The sequence below is a fragment of the Ovis canadensis genome, chromosome 24 (assembly GCF_042477335.2).
Source record: "Ovis canadensis isolate MfBH-ARS-UI-01 breed Bighorn chromosome 24, ARS-UI_OviCan_v2, whole genome shotgun sequence".
Taxonomy (NCBI): domain Eukaryota; kingdom Metazoa; phylum Chordata; class Mammalia; order Artiodactyla; family Bovidae; genus Ovis; species Ovis canadensis.
Window position 1 is genome coordinate 50564028 of NC_091268.1, and position 22495 is coordinate 50586522.

Below are 22495 nucleotides of genomic sequence, written 5' to 3' on the forward strand. Positions count from 1 at the left end.
AATATTTGATGGTTATGAAGTAGTATTAGCAAAATAAGCACTAGGGAACATGTCATGGTGCTAAAATAGTAAGGCAGAGCTCAGAGAAGGAGAGAGGTAGTCCAAAGGGCCTGTTTCATGTGGCCCCCAGTGACCAAATGAAGGACAACTGGAACATCAAAATTAAACAATAATAATAACAGAGTATAACCAACTGAATAAAACAGGAAATCAGCAATGTTGTGTGACAGCCTGGATGGGAAGGGAGTTTGGGGGTGAATGGATACATAGATACTGTATGGCTGAGTCCCTATGCTGTACACCTGAAATTGTCACAACACTGTTAATTGGCTATTCTCCAATATAAGAGAAAAAGTTAAAAAAGAGAAAAACAGGAAACCAGGAACCAAGAGAGGCTATGTGTGTGCGAGATGTAGACACAGGCACCGATACAGACATAGATACAGACATATAAATACAAATATATATCCATATTACACAGCAATTCCACTCCTAAGTATTCACCCAACATATATATAAACATGTGTCCACACAAAGTTCTATTTCTAGCAATTCTGTTTATAATAGGCTCAAATTAGAAACAGCCCAACCCAAATTCACCATCAACAGGTGAACAGATTCAGAAGTCCTGGTATAATTATACATGAAATGCAACTCAGCAATAAAAAAGGGATGAACTATTCATACTCACAATATGGATAAATATAAAAAATATTATCCTAAGTGAAAGAAACCAGACACAAAAGAGTAAATGTTCTGTGATTTTGTTTGCATAAAATTCTAGAACAGGCAAACTAATTTATAGCGACAAAAAGTATAACAGTTTTCTGGGGACCAGGGGTAGGAAAAAGTCAACTTCAGAGAACCATGAGGGGACTTTCGGGGTAATGGAAATGCTCAGTAACTTGAGTAAGGTGGTAGGATGGTAAATGTATTTGAGTCTATGCATTGTCCAAAACTCAAAAGACTTACAATCTATTATAGTTAAATTATAATCAAATAATATTAACTTTTTTAAAGAGTGCAGACTCAACGAGAAAACCACCATCATCTTGCTACCTGAATACCTTCCTAATTGCCATTTGTTCTTCCTTCTTCTTTCTTTAATTGCGAGCATAATGCCTGGAGGCACAGCAGCCACCTTGCGACTATGAGGTAACAAGCCTGAGGACAAAGACTAAACCTTAGGAAAGCAGAGACACAAAGGTATAAAGATCCTGGTCCATGAGGCCATTTTTCAGCCACCATACCATCACTAGACTGTCAACTTTCATACTGTCTTGTTGCCATTAGAATAGGATTTTGTTATTTCAGTCAAATTAATTCGCACCCAGAATACAAAGTCCTTCCATCCAGGTTATTTCCACTTCATCTTCATTTTTTCATCAACTGAGAATACATCCCTCCTCCTCCTCCAGAACCCCAAACTAAGAATTCAAGCACATCATCTCCAAAGGTGCACTTGGAAAATGAGGGCTGGACTTGTCTGGTGGTCTAGTGGTTGAGAGTCTGCCTGCCAACGCAGGGAACAGGGAGGGGTTCAATCCCTGGTCCAGAAAGATTCCACATGCCTTGGGGCAACTAAGCCCACATGCCACAACTACTGACACCCAAGAGCCCAGAGCAATGAGAAGCCCTCGCACAGCATCTAGATAGAGTTGCTCATCGCGACTGGAGAAAGTCCGCACACAGCAACAAAGACAGTGTTGCCAAAAATAAATAAATAAATAAATTTTAAAAGGAAAGAAAACAAGGGCTGTCCAAATGCCAGGGAACAAGTTCTCTGCAGCCCCATCTCTCACTTGACCCGAGATGAGCAAACAGCACGCTCTCCAAAGAAATTCTCTCTCTCTCCCTCTGCAACCTCATGACACTTTGATAACTTCCAGGTAACATAAGTTCTACAGAATGGACTAGACTCTGGGAGACACTCAACACCTGCTGTCAGACTTTAAAGCCTCAGCCAAAATTGGAGTCACCCTTTAGCAACCTGTTATGGGTCTCTATGTACTTGGAGTCTTGTAGAATGGGGATGTATGAGATGTATGGAGAAAACCAGTGAAGGATACACCCCAGGGTGCAATCACAGCCTCTCCACTGGGAGTTTACTCTTTGTCTATCTCTTCACTAGAATGAAAACTTCAAGAGGAATGGAGGGAAAAGGGGAGGTCAAAGGTGAGGTAAGGGAGCCAAAGTATTTGTCGCTCAGTTGTGTCCAACTCTTTTTGACTCCATGGACTACAGCCCGCCAGGCTCCCCTGTCCATGGGATTTCCCAGGCAAGAATACTGGAGTGGGTTGCCATTTCCTTCTCTAGGGGATCTTCCCGACCCAGGGATCAAATCCAGGTCTCCTGCATTGCAGGCAGATTCTTTACCATCTGAGCCACCAGGGAAGCTCAAGGGAGCCAAACAAAGAAAAAAAGGTTACCTCAAATGAAAGGAAATACATGATCACATTTAGCCATTTTGATAAAAGTATGTGTGTGTGTGTTCATATGTTCAAAGATATTAAGTGAAAAGTAGCTTTAAAAAGTGATCCATGACTGTCACTACATCTAATGGTCAATTCTTCACCTTCCTTGACTTCCCTGGATCTCTCGCCAGCACCAGACAAAATGGATCACTCCCTGTCTTGCAATACAGTCCTGACGTGGCTTGCACTATGTCATGCCCTCCTAGTTTTCTTCCTGCCTCTCTGGACATTCTTTTTCAGCTTTCTTTACTAGAGTCTTCTCTAAACAGCAGAGTGTCCCAGGGAACTCTCCGTCTACCCTTATCTTCTCTGCCGACACTTACCCTCTACTTGTTCTCATCCAGCCCGTGGCTTCAATGGCATTCCACATGCTGACTGATATCTCATCAGATTCAAGCTCCAGTCCTCATCTTACCCATTGGGTACAGAATCTTATCTCCCATTTTTCCCTCAACAACTTATGGCCATCTCAAAACTAACACAACCAAAACAGAACTTTTAATCTCCCACCACAAATCCTCCCCCAGCCTTCCCAAGTCTGGAAATGGCACATTATTCACGTAACCACATGAATAAATGTCTTGGGACTCATTCTGAACTCCTCTTTCCCTGACACGTAATCTGTCAGCAGCTCCTGTTAGTTCTACCTTCAAAACGTGTCGCAGATTCAACCACCACTGCTACCCTAGCCAAACCATCTCACTCTTAAGCTACCTGAATACCCTCCTAATTGTCATCTGTGCAGTCATACTTGACCCCTTTGCTCAACACGGCAGCCAGTGATCACTTTTAAAACATAAATCAGATCATGTCAATCCACTGCTCAGAATCCTCCATGATGACTTTTTTGGCTGGCCAGTTTCCTAGCCAATACCAACCCCACATCCTCATGCCCACCCTCATTCCCATCCTGTGCCCCACTTCTTGGGAAGAGATATAGGCAAAGCTACAACCTCTATTTCCCAGATTCCTCTGCAGTGAGGGAGGCCACGTGACACACAGTTCTGACCAATGAGACATATGAAATTACTGGATAGGGATTCTAAGGAAGCCACTATTTTCCTTAGAAAAGTAGTGTCTGTTGTCCTCTGTATCGTTTTTTTTTTTACGTTCATTTGGCTTTAACTTTATTTGATATGTACACACTACTGCATCTATTTACTATTTATTTATTCTAGCTGCACTGGGTCTTCGATGCTGCGCGTGGGCTTTCTCTAGTTGCAGAGAGCAGGGTCTGCAACTTGATGGCTCCAGGGCACATGGGTTTCAGTCCTTGCGGCATAGGGGCTCAGCACTTGCAGAACACAGGCTCTAGAGCATGGGCTCAGTAGTTGGGGCTCTAGGGCCTAGTTGCTCCAAGGCATGTGGGATCCTCCTGGACCAGAGAGTGGTCCTGTGTCCCCCGCACTGCAGGCGGATTCCCGTCCACTGCTTTACAGGAAAGCCCCACTCTGTATCTTTCGACCTTTGCTCTTCTTTGTTCCTGCCTAGAAAGCAAATATACAACAGGAGAGCAGCCATAACAAAGATGTCAGGAAAGGAATGAGAAGGCAGCTGCCTCAGCCCCTGTATGCCCATCCTTGGACTCCTGGTTATGTGAGAAAATAATAAATCCCTTATTTGGTTAAGTCGCTGTGGTGAAGTTTCTATGACATGGAGCCAAACACAACCCTGGCACAGGCTTCCAATCACCCTTAGAATGAATTCCCAAAGTCTGACACGGTCTCTCCAAAAGCTTCTCCTACCACTCTCCCCCTATTTCTTCCTGCACCGGGGTCCTGGCCAGGTTCCTGGCTATTTTTGGAACATGCCAAATGTGTTTCCACCTTAGTGGCTTTGCCCTTGTTCTTCTGCTGGAGTGTTCTTACCCTAGATCTTTCACATGCTTCATTTGAGACATCTCTTCACCTAGTTTTCTGTTCTAATGTCACCTCTGCACCAAGGTCTTGCCTTGACTACTCCATCCAAAATTGGCTCCTTCACACCCTTTAACTCCTTTGTTGTTGCTGTGGAGTTGCTACATCTTGTCCAGTTGTTTGCAATCCCAGGACTGTGGCCTGCCAGGCTTCTCTGTCCATGGTAAGAATACTGGAGTGAGTTGCCATTTCCCCCTCCAGGGGGTCTTCCCAACCCAGGGATTGAATCCATGTCTCCTGCACCTCCTGCTTGGCAGGCAGATTCTTTATCACTGAGCCACACTTGGAAAGTTTAACTCTTTAGTGATTTATTTTTATTCATAGCACTTGTCAATATCTACAATTGTCTCTGCCTGAGAGTAGACAGTTTGTTTTACTTAATATCCATCTACTCCACTAGAATCAAAGCTTCAAGAGGTACAGGCACATCCCCAATATCTAGAAGACAGCAGGCATTCAAAAGGTATTTATTGAATGACATCTTTTTGAGTTTTTTTTTTTTTCTTTCCAGTTGTAGCACTTGGGATCTTCAGTCTTCCTGGCCGCATGTGGAATCTTTAGCTGATCCTTAGTTGCAGCATGTGGGATCCAACTGTTGGACCAGGGATGGAACCCAGCCCCTGCCTTGAGAGCATGGAGTCTTAGCCACTGGACCGCCAAGGAAGACCTGTACCACATCTTAAAGTTAAGGTAGACTCTTCTTTACATTTCACCCTGTATTACAAAAGAAGGCAGTTTGGTATTGGACTTATTTTGGCTTTATTGTTGTTGTTGTCATACTATCAACAGCACTTTCGGGGGACTAACATATTTTGTGTTGGCGCTCTCCCCATATAGACACAATTTCATGGCCTCACTCAAAATTCTGGAGGGTTCTGTAATTTAAAACTGCCCTAAGGGGCTTCCCTAGTAGCTAAGTGTAAAGACTTCACCTGCCAATGCAGGAGATGTGGGTTCAATCCCTGGACTGAGAAGATCCCACATGCAGCCAAGCAACTAAGCCCTGAGCTCCACAACTATTGAGCCTGTGCTCTGGAGTCTTGGAGCTGAAACTACTGAAGTGGAGACCCTAGAGCCTATGTTTCATGATAAGAGAAGCCACCCCAATGAGACGCTATCCCACTGCAAGAAAGAGTAAATAGCCCCTGCTCACAGCAATGAGAGGAAAGATCGCGCAGGAACAAAGACCCAGCACAGACAAAAATACACTGACCTAAAACAAACCTCACCAAAAATAAACTGAATGTGGCAGCCATGCCTTCAGACCCCTGCACTATCAGTTAGTCAGGCCAGGGCCTTTTGGTTTCTTCCAGATCATCCAAATGACAGTGAGTGATGGGACCCCTAGAGATTCGTTGTTGTTGTTGTTTTTTTTTTCCCCTGACCTTTCCTAGATTGGGTTAGGGATATGATAAATCCGTTCTCAATATGGACAGTATCATGCCAGAGCGATACAGGCGTCAGATACCTGGTCCCAATCCCACCTCACCAGCTACTTGACCCGTTTGAGCTCGGGGAGTTACAGGGAGGAATAAAGGAGATCGGGGACCTGCAGTCAACCTCCTCCCCACAAGCAGAGGTCAGACTCGCAAGCTCTACGGGATTCCCCACTCCGAAGCCAACCTGCATCCGGGTTTTCTGCTTCTCTCCTACCTTCTTGCCTTGTTGCCCACTTCCAACCCAAAGCCCACGCCTCGCATCAGCCCGGCGTAGGACCACCCCAGAGCCCTCTGGGAGCCCCGCCCCCGGCAAGAACCCGCCCACTCCCGTCGGCCCCCGCGGCCGCTCCCGTCTCCATGGGAACGAAAGTAGCCAACCCGCGCAGTGACTTCCGCTCCGCCCAGACTACGACGCGGGCTCGAGCGGCGCCTGAATGGGCCCCAGACAGAGATGCTGAAGGCCAAGATCCTCTTTGTGGGGCCCTGCGAGGTGAGGCCGGGGCCGGCGGGGCGGCAAGCAGGGCCTGTGGGGGCGCAAGATCGCCCCTGGGGTTGTGCCTGGCACCCGGAGCCCCCCAGGAGCTAGGAGCCCGTTCCCACCGCGCCCACCCTGTTGTGTGACGCTGGCGTCACCAGGAACTCGGCGTTCCCAGACCCTGACCCTGTTGGACTGAGGCTCAAAGGCCCATGGTCGTGAGTGGCGTTTGTGATCAGAGCCTAGATCTCACGACTTTCCTTTGCACCTGTGGCTTTCCCTAATGAAATACATCAACAGAGCAAGAAAACCCGGAGGAAGGATTGAACTATTACCTGGTCTTGGAACAACTAGCCTTTAACGTGGGTGGTGGTGGCGGGGGATTAAATCTATCTGTGTAGGTCACATCGTACACAAGAATAAAATTAAGATGGACTGAAAAGCTAAATGCGTAAAACAACTGTGGATGTTGTAAATAAATAACTCTCCAACTTCAGCACCCATCAGAATTGCCTGGTAGGCCCGTTACAAGTACAACTTGCGGGACCTATCCCAGAGTTTTGATTCAGTAGGTCTGGGAGGGACCTGAGAATTTGCATTTTGTGGATGCTGGTTGTCAAGGGACCACTCGCTGGGAACATGGTTCCCAGATGAATATAGGGAAAGACCTGTTTTTAATCTGGAGTCAGGGAAGGTCGTCTTAAACACAACACAAACATGAAGAAATTGAAGAAATGACGGCAAAGGTAAAGCCAGGGGAATATATTAGCAAAATGCTTGACCAAAGAAGGATTCCTAGGCAGAACATACAGGAAAGTTTAAGAATCGGTGAAGAAAGTAAGAAGCAACTCAAGAGATCTAGCAAAGTCTGTATATAAGAAATGCAACTGGCTGAGAAGTATGACAAGACTTGAGTCACAAGAACACAAAACAAAAAGATGACACTTGTTTGCCCGTCAGGCTCCTTAGGTAGTGCTAGTGGTAAAGAACCTGCCTGCTAATGCAGGTTCAATCCCTGGGTCAGGAAGATCCCCTGGAGGAGGGCTTGACAACCCACTCCAGGATTCTTATGGGGTGAATCACCATGGACAGAGGAGCCTGGTGGGTTCCAGTCCATGGGGTCGCAGGGAGTCGGACATAACTGAAGCGACCCAGCATGCAGGCACGCAACATGCAGTCTTAGGGCACTTTGAAGGAAAGGAGTATTCTAGCATTTTGTAGATGGGACTATAAATTGATAACACATTTTTCTCTGAGATCAAATTATTAAGGTTTAAAATGTGCATAGCTTATAGTTTAGTAGTTACATTTCTCAAACCCTGAAGCTAAAGATCCATCCACATTCCCCATGAATCTATACAATATTGAACAGGTGGAAACACCCCAGGTGCCCATCAATCAGAGAATGTCTAAATAAACTAAGGTACATTCTTACTTCGGAAGATACTGCAAGAGTGAAACAAAATAAGGCAAATAAACTGACAAAGAGAACGCTCCAAGACGTCAACTATTAAATAGACAAGTCACAACAATATGCTCAGAATTATGAAAAACAAAACAAGCATAGATGTATCTTTTTTTTAAAGGAAATTCCCAAACATATACAAGGGGAGAAAGAATGACGAGTCCTAGTACCCATCATCTTGCTTCAACCACAAAATATATTTCTGCTTTTATGTATCTCCCTTTCCCTTGCTGCTCTTCAAATTTACCAGTCTTTCTATTACTTAAACATGTCACATCCATTCCTGCCCTGGTACCTTTAAACCAGCTATTCCCCCTGCTTGGGAGTGAGTAAAGTCACCCAGCAGCAGAGCCAGTACTGAAATCTGTTCTCCCCACAATCCAGAGTGGGCCATGCCCGCCCAATCAGAGAGAGCCCGTTGCCCTGGGTGATCTCAGAGTGGCCGTGGCCTCTACTCCATCCCACCTGCGTCCAAGCTGGCTATTGGAGGCCTTATTTATGGTTGACTTTTCTGCTCTTCTTTTAGTGGCTGAGATCTTTTACTGTCTTTGTTTTCATAGAGTGGAAAAACTGTTTTGGCCAACTTTCTGACAGAATCTTCTGACATCACTGAATACAACCCAACCCAAGGAGTGAGGTGAGCCCTGAAAAACCCGTGTCCCACACAGTCCCTGCTCCTTGCCCACCTCCTGACTTTGGTGCCAGTGGCATCCCCAAAGCACAGTGTTGCTAAGGAGAGGTGCTGCTCTTATCTTATCTCTAGGATCCTGGAGTTCGAGAACCCACATGTTACCAGCAACAACAAAGGCACGGGGTGTGAATTTGAGCTCTGGGATTGTGGCGGCGATCCAAAGTACGTTTCCTTTAGAGCACTAGCTCCATCAAATGATTCAAAAGTCAGCTGGCCACCAGGCACCTTGGACTCAGGCCTAGCGCCCTTCCTAGCATGTGTCTGGGGCTTGATCAATGACTGGTGACATGCATTGCTCTTGAAATGTCAGTGACTGGGTTATGATACAGTGAGAGGTCATTTATCCATGATTAGTGCTTAGACATTATTTTCAAAGTCCATGATTAGAAACTCAAACTGTCGTTTATATATGGAATCTTACCAAAAAAAAGGTACAAATGAACTTATTTACAAAATAGAATCACATATGTAAAAAAGCAAACTTATGGTTACCAGGTGGGGAAAGGGGTGGGGAAAGGGGTTACCAGGGGTGGATAAGTTGAGAGATGGGAATTGACATACACACACTAAAATGGGGCTTCTCAGGTGGCACTAGTAGTAAAGAACCCTCCTGCCAATGCAGGAGACAAGAGACTCGGGTTCCATCCCTAGTCGTGAAGATCCCCTGGAGGAGGGCATGGCAATGTACTTCACTATTCTTGCCTGGAGAATCCCAGGCAGGTTACAGTCCATCGGGTCGCAGAGTCGGATACAACTAAAGCGACTTAACATGCATATATAAAATAGATCAACTAATAAGGACCTACTGTATTAGCACAGGGAACTCAATATTCTGTAATGACCTATATGGGAAAAGAATCTTAAAAAAGTGGACATACGTATATGTATTACTGATTCACTTCGCTGTACGGCAGAAACTTAAGTGTAAATTAACTAGATTCCAATATAAAATTAAAAATAAGACACAGAAACCAGAGCCACCTACCCTTCACGCCATGCAGGTTCGAGTCTTGCTGGCCAGCCCTGATGAAGGACTCTCACGGAGTGGTGATCGTCTTCAACGCCGACATCCCAAGTCACCTGAAGGAAATTGAGATGTGGTATTCCTGCTTCGTCCAGCAGCAGTTCTTACAGAATACTCAGTGTCTGTTAATTGCACACCACAAACCAGGCTCCGGAAGTGACAAAGAAAACCCAGCTTTGGGTAAGGAGCCAGGAGTTCTGGCTCTTGTCTGAAATGCTCTGGGCATTTGTATGTTGCTCTGTGCCTTAGAAGCCAACAGCTCTGTGCAGCTTGTGAGCACCTGCTGTATCCTCACCATTTGTTTTCCTCACCACGTAAATCAGAATTGCCGGGTTAGTAGATCCACCCAGGCTAGGCTTCAGACCCTGTAAAAGTTAGTTAGTACCACCCAGGCCAGGATGCAGACACTGTAAAAGCAGACAGACACTAAGAGGGGGAAAAAAAAAAACCCTGGTTTTAACCTCTCATCCATACTATTAGGGACACTCTTTCCTGACTTGCCTTTAAGCTCCAATCTGCATGCGATAGATCATGAGAGAGGTGTCAAAGTAATCATGGAAAACAACTCAGAAAATTCAGAAATGCCTTCCTCTCTGGTGTAAGAACCTAGAAGGCCTGAACTTGCAGAGCTGTGAGCCTATTGCCGGAGATAGTGAAAACTTTCTCTGTGAAAATGTGTCACGGAGGCCCCACTTTATTTTTGGACTTGGGAAAGTTAAATAAATTGGCTCCTGGAAGAGTCAGGTCCTCTGGAGCTAGAGATAGCCCCTCATTTAAAGCTCATGGCCTAGGGACTTCCCTGGTGGTCCAGTGGCTAAGACTCCATGCTCCCAATGCAGAGGGCCCAGGTTCAATGCCTGGTCAGGGCACTAGAGATCCCACGTGCCGCAAGAAAGATCAAAGATCCCCCATGCTGCAACTAAGACCTGGTGCGGCTAAATTAATTCATTTTTTAAAAGTTCGTGCCTAATTACATTATTTTCCTTTTTAAGCACCACCCTTGAACAAGCTGAAGCTGGTGCACTCGAATCTCGAGGACGACCCGGAAGAGATCAGGATGGAATTCATAAAGTACTTAAGAAGCATAGTCAACTCAGTGTCCGAGAGCAGAGACCGGGAAGAGATGTCCATTATTACCTGACCGGCCTTCATCTGGAAGCTTCCACATCCCCAAAGAAGTTAATGTCAGTGCAGAGCCTGAAGTCCATCCACCAAAGAAGGTTCTCATCGCCCTTTGGCTGTAGAAGGCATTTTCCTTGTTTGCCCCAAAGACCAGTCAGCCAGGTAGTTGCCTCCATACCATCTGTTCTCCATCCTTAGTTCAGCTGAGGAAATCCTGTTGTTGAATTCTGATTCCTTTGCCCCAGATCTCTCCAAAGAGCTGAAAAACTGAGGTGGTTTCTTCTTTTTTTTTTTTTTTTTTTGGCCTCCTTCCATATGTCATGTCATTAAAGTTGTGGAATTGTACCTGTCATAGTCCAATGGTATGACCATAGTTTAATTCACGTGGATTGGTTTAAATATGATTTTCACTCCTTAATCTGCACAATTGCCTAGGACATTTTAGAAAAATACTAGCATTTAACCTCTCCAAGATTATTTTTACTTTGATGTCCTTGCTATCTGGACACCATATCACATTGGATGGTAGAATACATATACAGTCTCTAAAAAGTTTTTTATTTTCTTAGGGGAATTTACTTCTTAAATATTACTTTGTGTAATACAGGGGAAAACTACGTTATACTGTCATAACACCTAATCTATAAAAATGGTTAAAAGAGTTATGCTCAGAATAACCAAATACGGCGAGTTTACAGTTTATTGCACCAGTGAGTGTGTTTTAGTGATCTTGGGAATTACTGTTCTTTCATAATTTTTACTTCCTGAATTTTTTAATATAGCCAACCTAAAAACAAGTAGATCAAAAGTGAAATCTATGTCGTTTCAACTCAAAGTGGAAGAAAAGTAGAGACACTTAAAAGAGATGAATAAATACGCTTGGCTGCATTTCACTCTTACAATGAAGAGGGATAAAATGTAGCCGTGTGGGCAGTCTGGTTGAGAGAGTGGTATTGGCAGATAATGACAGTTCCGGTAAATCAGGGCTTCCCTAGTGGCCCCGTGGTAAAAATTCCGCCTACCAAGGCAGGAGATGTGGGTTTGCTCCCTGGATGGGGAAGATCCCCTGGAGAAAGAAATGGCAACTCACTTCAATATTTTTGCCTGGGAAATCCATGGACAGAGGTGCCTGGCGGGCTACAGTCCATGGGGTCACAAAAGAGTCAGACAAGACTTAGTGACTAAACAACAACAAAACTTTTGAGTAAACTGCCTGGATCATCCATGAGCACATTTTAAGCCTAGCTTGAATTTCTTCTTCCTGGCCTGCTCTCAGTTGGAACTTTTGCAAGAAACACAAACAGGGGATTGCACTAACTCAAACTGTAGTAAATCTTTACATAACAGCTGCAATAATACTAATTGATCAGAACTTCTCTGAAGGTCCAGTGGTTAAGAATCCACCTCCCAGTGCGGGGGATGCAGGATTGATCCCTGGTCAGGGAACTAAGCCCCAGGTGCCGCCACTCAGCCCCACATGCAGCAATGAAAGATCCTGCAAGTAAGACCTGACATGGCCAAAAATAAATAAATACTGTTAAAGAAAGATCCCTTTCTCTGTATCACAGATGTGAGGAGCCACAGATGCGTGAAACAGCCTAGACGTGTGGGAGCATCACTCCATGGATGGAGAAGGGAGTGTGTGAGTGAGGTGGAGTGTGTGAGTGAGGTGGAGTGCATGGAGATGGCTGGGTGTACGTGTGTGGGTGAGCAGACAAGGGGTCAGATGGGGAAGGGATTCTCAGACCCGACCAAGGAGTCAGGCTTTGAGGCACCACTGAAGGATGATCACTGCAGATGGATGTAGGATCTCCATGGTAGAAAAGCCCCTCTGACTGCAGCATGAGGGCTGGATCAGAAGGCAGACAAGTGTAGAGGTGGCTGCCGTCGTTCTTTGGTTTGTAGCTGCCGTCACTCCAGTCTTTAAGGCCAGCATCTTCAAATCTCTCTCGGCTCCTTCTTCACATCGCCTAATCCCCTGTGTACCTGACTCAGAGCTCCCTCTTCTGTACTCTTATTAGGACACTTCTAATTGCGTTTCGTGCGTGGCCCACCCACGAAATCCAGGATAATCTCCCCACCTAAAGATCCTTAATTTAGTCACATCTACAAAGATGCTTTTTCTAAGGAAAGTATCATTTACAGGATATGTGCATTACAGGGAGTCACGTCCGATATTTTGGGGGCCATTACTCAGACTACCACCTATGCTGTTCACTGAGGCATTATGGGGGCTTCCCTGGTGGTTCAGATGGTAAAGAATCGCCTGCAATACCGGAGACCTGGCATCCCTAGGCCTGGAAGATTCCCTGGAGAAGAGCATGGCAACCCACTCCACTTATCTGGAAAAATCCCATGGACAGAGGAGCCTGCTGGACTACAGTCCATGGGTTCACACAGAGTTGGACTTGACTGAGCGACTAAAGAGGAGGCATTATGGAAGAAAAGGAGTAGGTTTGAGGGGAGTGACAAATGACTAGGTCAAGGTGACTTAGCAAGTGGCTCAGAACTGGACCCCATGCCCCCGCTCTTTCCACTGTCCCATGTAACTGGGCAGATGAGTTCCACAAGTGGACCTAGCCAAGAGTGCCACCCTTTGAGACGGAACTTGGTAAAGCAACAACAACTACAGCAACAACAGCAGGGCAAATAGCCACTTTTGAAGCTAAACCACCCAGAAAATGGTTTGCAAGTATGTGGCACATGGATAGATCTAGCATCATATTTCTTGAAACCAATCAAATGACCGAGTTGCATTCTGAAGCTTTCTTGGTTGTAAAGAAAACTACAACTCACATTATAACTTGAATGTCCATATCTTGAAATTGTTCAGGAATGTTCCTGGACATTATATGTTTTCTGGAACACCAGCAGATCCTTATATCCATAGTGTAGGCTAAATTGCTATAACAACAGGTAGAATTTTGCTGGCAACTGAGAACATGTAAAAGTTCATAAGAGAGCAGTGCTCCAATATCCATGGAAAAGGTAACTAACTGCATTTGCACCACTCAAAATTATTCTGAATTATGGTTCTTTTAGATCTTGACTTCAGCCTTCCCCATCTGATTCCTGAGAAGTACACGAACATCTTGGCCTTGTTGCTGTTTAGTCGCTAAGTCGTGTCCGACTCTTAGTGACCCAGTGATCTGCAGCATGCCAGGCTTCCCTGTCCTTCACTCTCTCTCAGAGTTTGCTCAAACTTATGTCCATTGAGCCAGCGATGCCATCCAACTGTCTCATCTTCTGTCACCCCGTTCTCCTTCTGCCCTCAATCTTTCCCAGCATCATTCTGGCCTTGGCTGATGCTTTTGCAACAAATGTACTTTCCTCAGGCAAGAAATGAAGGCATCTATGTTTTAAAAACCAAAACCAAAGAAATTAAATAAATGAGGAAGGAGGAACCTCTCTGCTTTCGAATGTTAAGGAGAGATTACATATTATTGACTGTGACTTCTAAATTGCTTTATCAGGTAAATAGTTCTCTACATTTATGATCTGAGCCATTCTTCCTACCAAAGTTAAAAGCTAATGGAAATATTGTGTCTGCCAAGTATTCCCACTTCAAAAGGCAAGTTCTTGGTGCTTTGATGTGAGCAACACCTCATCTGTCATTTTACACCACAGAGTTCATTCCTATCTAGGCTTTCTGATAGCCTTTAAAAGTATGCCTCCTTCCTCTAAAGCTTCAGGCAGATTTACTCCACATTTACAGCTCTTTGGATCAAGCGTAAATATAGAACCTAAGACTTTCAAAATGTTGTGGGGAAAAAAAAAAATAAAACTCATCTATTTTATATTTAGAGTCTTATCAGAGCTTTGTAATAAGTAATTTATGTAAGAACCGTCGTGTTTTCTTTCTTTCTTTTTTTAAATAAATCTTTCAGGTGACTTTACAAGACTTGGAAAAACATCTAGGTGTGAGTTAATCAGATTATGTAATAAAATATTTTGTTCGGAAAAATAAAATTCTAATTTTATCAAAGTATGAGGAACTTGGTTTCTACTGATAGAAACCTACTCAAGTACTTTTTTCAAGAATATTTTGCAAATCCAGCTACTCTTGGAATTTATCACCCTCTTTGGGAGGGCAACTGTTAAAAGCAAGAAGTTGTGCTCTGCATTTAAAAAAAAAAAAAAGTGGCAATGGCGTTAAGATATCAACACAAATGAGATGAACAATCTAAAGAGAAGAGTTCTTATCTATGAGGAGACTTGTGGGAAACAATAGGTGAGAGGTCAAATATATCATGCCAGCTGGTTAACATGGACTTGATTGTATTAGCTCTGTAAGAGCCCTAAGCAGAGCAGGGACAATTACTTTGGTGGCCGCGCGGAGAAGAGACTTAAGGGTGTGTCTAAAATACAGCACTGAGGGTTCGCACGTAGAGAAAGGGAAAGATTCTGTAGGTACTGAGCAGACTGAGCGGAAACGGGAGAGGCAGGGAGGATTCAATCCCATACCCTCGACTGTAGGCGCTCCAGGTAGTGGCTGTTAATTAATTACTACGTTTCCCATAGCCCTTAGGCAGCATCGCCTACATTTCCCAGAGGGCTGTGCGACGCTCGCGTTGACCCTGAGCATCCGTGGACACTAAAAAGGTAAACAGGACGGAGTGTACTTTATGTTGCTTTATAACCAACTTTCCCATCCTCGTCCTTTCTTTTGTCCTTCTTTGTCTCCAGCTCCTCTGTCCACCGACTTCAGAGGCCCAAATATCCCCGGACCGGTCTCCTTGTTATCTTTTCGGCAGCCCGCGACCGGAAGCGGGGTGTGCCCGGAGACTCCTGGGAAATGTAGTTCGGCCTGCCGATGGCCCCGGCCCAGCCAAATGGCTCGGCCTTCTCGGGCACCAGAACCAAGGGGTGGGGGCGCGTGACTGGTCCGTTTGGAAGCCACGGGGAGTGGAGGCTCATCTGCCCACGATCACCGCAGGCCCAGGCCCCCGACGGTTGCGGAACCGACGAGCCCAGCCTGTCTCCGTGGTAACCGGCTGGCCGCAGAGGACTGTGGGAAGTGTAACTGGGCAGGACCCGCCAGTGCTCAAGGTCCGAGGGGTTGCCGTTATACCGCCAGCCACCCGGGGCAGAACGATTTTGCGGCGTCCGGGCGTCGTCGTCCTGCCGTCACTTTGGCCTCTGATCACCCAGGCAGGTGGGCGGCCGCCCCCTGGGAATAAGTTGGCTGAGATTTGCGTAGACTCACACAGTGGACCATAGTGATGAGAGGGGGGATCCGAGTGGATCAGATTGGAGCCTTTAGAAAGCATCTAGTCCCGTCCTCTTTACTGTTAGAGAAGGGGGTACTCGAGTCCAGACAGTGTCAAGTGATTTGCCCCAGATCTGCTCACGCGTTTATTTCCAGCACAAGCACAGTGCCTGGCACAGAGTTGGTGCTCGAGCGTTTGTTAAGTGTCGCTTCGTACTAAGGACAAACTGCTGGAATGCTTCAACAAATTACAAGATAAAAGGGGGGAAAAATTATGAGGGAAGTGAACCTGAAGAGACTGTCAACTAAATGCAACCTGTAGACTTTATTTGGGTCATGATTCTAACAACCAATTGAGGATTTTTTTTTTTAAATCAAGGAAATGTGAACATTAATGATATTAAGGAATTACTGTTTAAAAATTTTAGTTGTGATAATGCTATTGGGGTTTATGCTTTACAAAGAAAAAGACACATACAGCAGATCTTATGAGTGAAATGATGCCTGAGATTTGCTTGAAAAACATCCAATGTGGTGGGGTAGGGAACAGTAGATGAAAGGAGATTGGCATGGTTACTTCCCTTCTAGCTCAGTTGGTTAAGAACCTGCCTGCAGTGCAGGAGACCGGGATTCAGTTCATGGGTGGGGAAGATCCCCTGGAGAAAGAAGTGGCTACCCACCCCAGTATTCTTGCTTGGAGAATTCCATGGACAGAGGAGCCTCGCAGGCTCTATGTAGTCCATGGAGTCACAAGAGGCAGATGCGACTTCGAGACTAAACCACCATATAATTACTGGAGATGGAAATGGGTCCAGGAGATTACTATTCTGTTATCACATATACTCCCCAAAACATCAAGTGTAATTTAATTCGAATCTACTAGAGATGCATACTGAGTTATATATCAGGGGAAAAAAAGATATACTGTCTAAGATTTATTTTTAAAATACTCCATAGGGACTTACCGGTGGCCCAGTAGCTAAAACCAGGATCCCAATGCAAGGGGCCCAAGTTCAATCCCTGGTCAGGGAAGTAGATCCTTAAGTTCAAATGCTGCAACTAAAACAAATCTCTCATGCTGCAGTCAAGATCAAAGATCCTGCATGCTGCAGCTAAGACCCGGCACAGCCAAATAAATAAATATTGAAAGGGAAAAAAAATACTACACACACCCACAAAAGTATGGTGGGGTGAGCTAGAAACAGAAATGGCAGGAAATGAATAGCTACGGGGGTTGGGTGATGGGAACATGAGAGTTTGCTGTATTGTATTCTTTCTAGTGGGATTGAAATTTTCCATAATCAAGGGACTTTGATTTTTTTCAAAAAACTTGTGTATTTCAGAACATTTCTGAAATTAAAGAAGCTCATGAAGAATTTATCTGAAACATAACTCTCTCACAGCACAAGTTAAGGCTCCCTGGGGACTTCTCCAGTCAAGAATGACCCCAGCAATGGTGGGGGCTGTGTCCTTGGCCCCCACCCAGATCCAGTCCCATAGACTCGTGTGCAGGGAACCTCCCAGAGGGGAAGTTGAGCAGCTGGCCTGCCCCAGAGAAGAGTTTGGAGCAGGAGAGAGAAGAGAGGAGCCAGGAAGGTGACCAGAGTGACCAGAACTGCCAGCCAGGTGAGCTCCTTGCCCCCGGCGGGAAAGGGCATCCTAGCACAGACCCCGTGGATGGAACAGGTGTGGCTCTGTAGTTTCTGAGCAAACCCAGCCCTCATCCTGCGTCAGAGCTCACGCAGTAGAGAATCATCTAGGGTGAGCCTGTGGAATATGCTTCCGGGTCACCCAGAAGCTGGCGGTTGGGGAGACCAGGCTGGAAGGGTGCTACCCTGATGGGAGAAGGGCGAGCACATGAGACAAAGACAGAGGGGCAGGGACCCCGAGCCCAGGTCTGTGTGAGCTGAAGGGCTCAGCTAGACAGAAACCGCCGGGAGGGCAGCTCCCAGGCAGCCTGGTCCCCGCGTGGCTCTGTGAGCAGCCACGTTGGCGCTTTGCAGCTGCGGAAAGACACAGGGCTGCCGGGGCGGTGGCTCATCACCAGGCCAGTCGGCTCTCACATCAGCCACCTGGCCTCCACTTCAGCCCCCCGCTTAGGGCACTTTTCTGTCACTTCTGCTCTTTTTAAAAACAACAAAACATTTTTTCCCCCTCTTATCAACAAAAGTAGTACACGTCCAAGTTTTAAAATACACATAAACACATTGAAAAATTCTTAGTCACGTATTCCAGAATCACTGATAATGCTGTCCTTCTAGCGTTTTCTTTCTAAGCATATATATATATATGCACATTTTAAGCATATATAAGCATATATATATATATATATATATACATTTTCTCCACCGTTCAGGTTTCTCATTTAAAAAACAAAACAAAAACAAACAAAAAAAGGTTTCAGGTGGGAAACCTCCCGGAGTCCGCAGCTCGGTGCAGCCGCCGCGGCCTCATTTCCAGGGCTTCCCCAGGGAGAGCCTAGAGGCGGGCCTGTATGGGAACACGAGTGCAGTACCCACTTCGGCCACAAGAGGGGAGTGCCCACCCACGCACGTCTGCCCGGAAGATCCTGTGGGACCCTCAGGTCCGCCCTTCACGCGCCAAAGGTTTCCTCCTTGGGATCAAGGCACCAGCACTTAGTCCGAGCTTTATCGCTCACTCTGCTAGCGGCGCCTCTTGGAAAACCTCCTTAGTTAGGAAAAGGACAGAACTCACACACCGATTATATCTGCCCTGGCGTGACGAATCCTTGGACAGCCCTCTCCGGGCTTCCAGGGAAGGGATGGACTAAGACTGCGCAGGGCCTCTCCAAGATACACATTCTCCGCGGCTTCCTCTTGTTCGCAGGGTGCAGTCTGAGCTCCTTCTAGGAGCCGCGATGACCTGGCCCCTCCTTCCCGCCCTCCTCGCCTCCCTCCCTCCGCGTCAGGCACAGTTCTCCTCACATACACAGCGCTCCTTCCCGCTCTGCTCTGCTCCTCACCCACAGACCTGCCATCGTGGTTCTCTGGAAGGCTCTCGCCAGCACACACCAGGTCTTCCCTGACATGTCGCCCCTTCCCAGAAGTCAGCCTCAGTGATGCGAGGCAGGGTCAAGATTCTCCTCTGTGCTCCCCCTTTCAAAACAGGGAGGCTGTTGGATCGCCTGCCTCCTTCTAGAAGCCCCATGAGAGCAGGACTGTGTCCATCCTGCTCTTCTCGTCCCCAGCGCCAAAGCACAGCACCTGGCCCTCCACAGGGCTCAGTGAAGATTTTCCTAATGGGTGAACAGAGGAGTGAATGAATGAATGTCTCCCCCTGCCCAGAAGAGTCTGCAAAAGCCAATCCCCTTCTCCCCTTCAGTCCTCTTTTTTCCTGTTTCACCAGGGGCCTCTCACTCTCCTGGAAGCCTCTGGAAACATTACCCAAGGAACAGTGGTGCTAAAAGACCCTTTCTCTCCCAGTGCTGATGGAAAGACAGTGGCATCAGGAGCGAGACAGACCTAGACCTGCTGTGCCTCTTGCTAGCTGTACACTCATCTGTTTTCTTTACAAAGTAAAGATCATGGGTGCCACACAGGCAGGGGGCTGAGAAAGCTCATGCTGGCCTGTCGTGTGGGTGGCAGTCATTAGATCAGAGTTCTTCCTCCCTGCCTCCCCAGCACTCTCTCCAAAGCCCTGTCTGAAACCCAGGACACAGACACCCCTGCAGTCTCGAAGGTGCTCCTGTTTTCCTCATTCCCCTCTTTCCCTGGATAGCCCAAGCCCCTTGTGACTGACATTTCCTTCTCACCTGTCCTTGATCCCAGCACAAACAATGTGCCAACTACAGAGTTGAGGAGATGCTCAAAAGATTGTTGGATGGATGGATGAATGGTCCAGTCATAGCAGTATCCCTGAGGCATATTCGTGAGTTGTCAAAGGTAATGGTGGTCACCGGCCTCTGCATGGGCAGGTGGCCTCCTGTCCCCTGGGCAACACCAGAGTCAGGTGGGCACATGGCAGACACAAGGACAGGACTTGCCTGCCTGCCGGAAGAGGCAGGAGGTGGGACCATGAAGAAATGTGGACATGGAGGCCCTGTGGGAAAGTGTACTGCTGAGAGCTCGGGAGCCCCTGTGCTTGTCTCCTGCAAGGCCCCAGGTCCCTCAAGGGCAAGTGGATCCCAGGGGCGGCAGGTGCATGACCTTGTCACCGAACCAGACTCCCCCACAGGGTGTTTGCGTTCCTTCCAGCCCAAGCCTGTCGGCATTAGAGGTGCTGAAAGTCCAAGTTCCAACAAAATCGTTATCTAAATTGGCCCTTTCACCGTGTTTTTCTCTTCCATGTCCATTTTATACGACTTGTGCTCTGAGGTCTTTCTGACTGTCCTCCCAGGGGCCCCGCCTGGCTCCCAGTTTCCCGAGGCCAGAGGACTCCCAAGAGTCCCCCTCAATCACAATGAGCATCTGCCCTCTCTCCAGCCCGAACCCTCAGGTGATGAATGAGGGCTGATTTCTCCTGAAAGGATCATCACCCCCGATTCAGCACCTGTGAAAGACAGCTCCAGAATGGCTCGGCCAAGTTGTGCTTTCTCAAAGCGCCACTGCGCTAATGAAGATGCAGATTTTTCGGTGTGTTGGGCTCCAGGCTGAGCTCTTTGTTAACTGTCTGCGTCCGGTGCCCCTGACCCTCCCCCATGAGTTCTCTGATAGCTGCTGCCTCGCTCGGAGGATTTTCCTGCATTGATGCCATTCATGGGGGAATCTCTCTAGTAAGAATTATGAGATGAATGGAAATTTCCCCGTATTCAGAATGTTCAAAGATTTCCTCTGCCGTATGAATTCTTTGATCTTCTGCCAGAATAGGATGCAAGTGTTTGGCCACGTGTGTTGTGCCAGGCTTAGAGTCTGTGGTGCCCCAGAGTGCTACCCTCCATGTAAAGGCTCCAGATCCTGGCCTCTGAGGAGCGGCGGTCCCCCCAGGACGGCCCTCACCGTGCTGCTCTGGCAGAATGGCTGGGCATAGCGTGCCCGTGGCCCTGGCCTCACACTGTGATGTCGCCATCAGAACGAAGAGTATCACAGGCAGCCCTGTTCAGGCAAGCCAAGCTCCGAGGCTCTGTGCCTGCACGAACGCTTGAGCTCTGGCTGTTGGGGTTTCAGCAGCCAGAAGAGGCACCGCCGGTTGGACCCTGTTTCCCAAGGGGCAATAAAGGCACCGTGTTTGGAGCACTCACGGTCCTGGCTCACGAGAAGCTCCGCCAGGAGTGCTTCCCACCCGCCAGACATGGCCCAAAGCCCACCTCTTCCCTGAAGGCTTCATGGGACCCTGCGGGCCTGCAGTTGGGCTCCCAGCCTGCCCTCTGCTCACTGGGTCCACTGCCCCTGAGCCCCATCTCGCACCCGCAAATCCCTGGTCCTTCCTGACCTTCTCATGCATTTTTCTCCTCCGACAGATATAAAACTCTTTGAGGAAGAACCACCCCATGTCCCTTGGACTCACAGCACCTCTGAGCATCGAGGGACTCAGGATGACATGGGGATCGGTGACTGTATACAGCTGTGGATGCAGACAGATGGATTTGTGACTCAGGGTCATCACGCATGGAGGCACGCTTACCCCTGCCTGAAGACATGACCTGCCTTCTCGGGGATGGTTGTCGGCCATTCTCTTCCGGGTCACACAGGAAGAAGGTGATCTCATCTTTATTGCCACCTCTTCCCCCACCCCGACCTGAAAGCTGGATTAGCCCTGATGTCCATAAGGTGGCAGAGGCCCTTGGCTCTGCCTGGGAGGCATTGCTGGCTATCATGTGTTGCGCTAACCTTGGGAGTGACCTTGATTGGGGAGGCAGGGAAAGCAAGAAATTAGTATGTTGGAGAGCTGGCCAGTGTCCCAGTTAAGGATGGCTGGCTCAGGTTCCACCCCCAAGATGAACTTGGAGCTCTTTGAGAGCAAGACCTATGTCTGAAGCATCTCTGTATTCATAGTGCCTCGATTAACACCTGGCATGTAGCAGGTGTTCGTCCGACACTGGGCGCTCCTGTAGTTGCCAGCAACCAAAGTTACCAGCAAGGAGGTAACAGGCAAACAGATGTTAACGGCTGTGCTGGAAAGTCCCACCTGTGCTGGCCACCACAAATGCATCATCCTTTGCTATACAGCAGAGTTCTGGGTCCCGAGCACAAAATGCAGGAACAGCTCTTGTCTTTTGTTAACTGCAAAATCTCTTATCTCCCCTACCAAAAAAAAAAAAAAAAGGACAGACTCTATGTATATATCCATGAATTTATATAGCCATGGCGTGCTCTTCTAAATGTCTTTAAAACCTATTAAGTTAGAAATGTTGGAGGTGGCGATGATAAGAGCTAGTCCCTAGATCTGGCATTGCCCATCAGAACTGCATTTCCTAGAAAGCCAAGGCTGCTTCTGAACAGCTGAACCTTGAACCCAGTAAAGCCTTGAACCCGGTGAAAGGATGAGTAGATCGTCGAGCGTTGAGGAGAAAAAGGGAGGGTCCTTGCCAGCCGCCTCTTTGCCTGCTTACCACAGGCTCATGAGCTCACATGGCGGTCTCTGGGCAGGAGGACAGCTGGTCACTGGGTTTCTGTGCTCCTGGGAGTTTAGAGCTGGAACGTCACTTACAGTGGATCTCCAGATTCCCTCTCAGATCACTCCTCGAAGGGTCTATCCCAGGAACAAATCGAGTAGGAAGTGAT

General features: G+C 47.2%; 1 protein-coding gene and 2 long non-coding RNA genes across 3 annotated transcripts; 2 read left to right on the forward strand and 1 right to left on the reverse strand.

The window, feature by feature from the left end:
• Positions 1–4681: 4681 nt before the first annotated feature.
• LOC138429641 (uncharacterized) lies at positions 4682–6137 on the reverse strand. Its single transcript, XR_011252871.1, has 2 exons — positions 6044–6137; positions 4682–5104 (listed from the first exon to the last, which is right to left on the reverse strand). It is a non-coding gene; the product is annotated as an uncharacterized lncRNA (long non-coding RNA).
• Positions 6138–6155: 18 nt separating this feature from the next.
• IFT22 (intraflagellar transport 22) lies at positions 6156–10951 on the forward strand. The gene is made up of 5 exons (XM_069571388.1): positions 6156–6319; positions 8330–8406; positions 8533–8622; positions 9462–9664; positions 10477–10951. Exons 1-5 carry the CDS (start codon positions 6281–6283, stop codon positions 10623–10625), a joined length of 558 nt encoding a protein of 185 aa, XP_069427489.1. The 5' UTR covers positions 6156–6280; the 3' UTR covers positions 10626–10951.
• A 4341-nt stretch (positions 10952–15292) lies between these two features.
• Positions 15293–22252, forward strand: LOC138428693 (uncharacterized). The gene is made up of 3 exons (XR_011252546.1): positions 15293–15761; positions 17159–17441; positions 21232–22252. It is a non-coding gene; the product is annotated as an uncharacterized lncRNA (long non-coding RNA).
• The last annotated feature ends 243 nt before the right edge of the window (positions 22253–22495 follow it).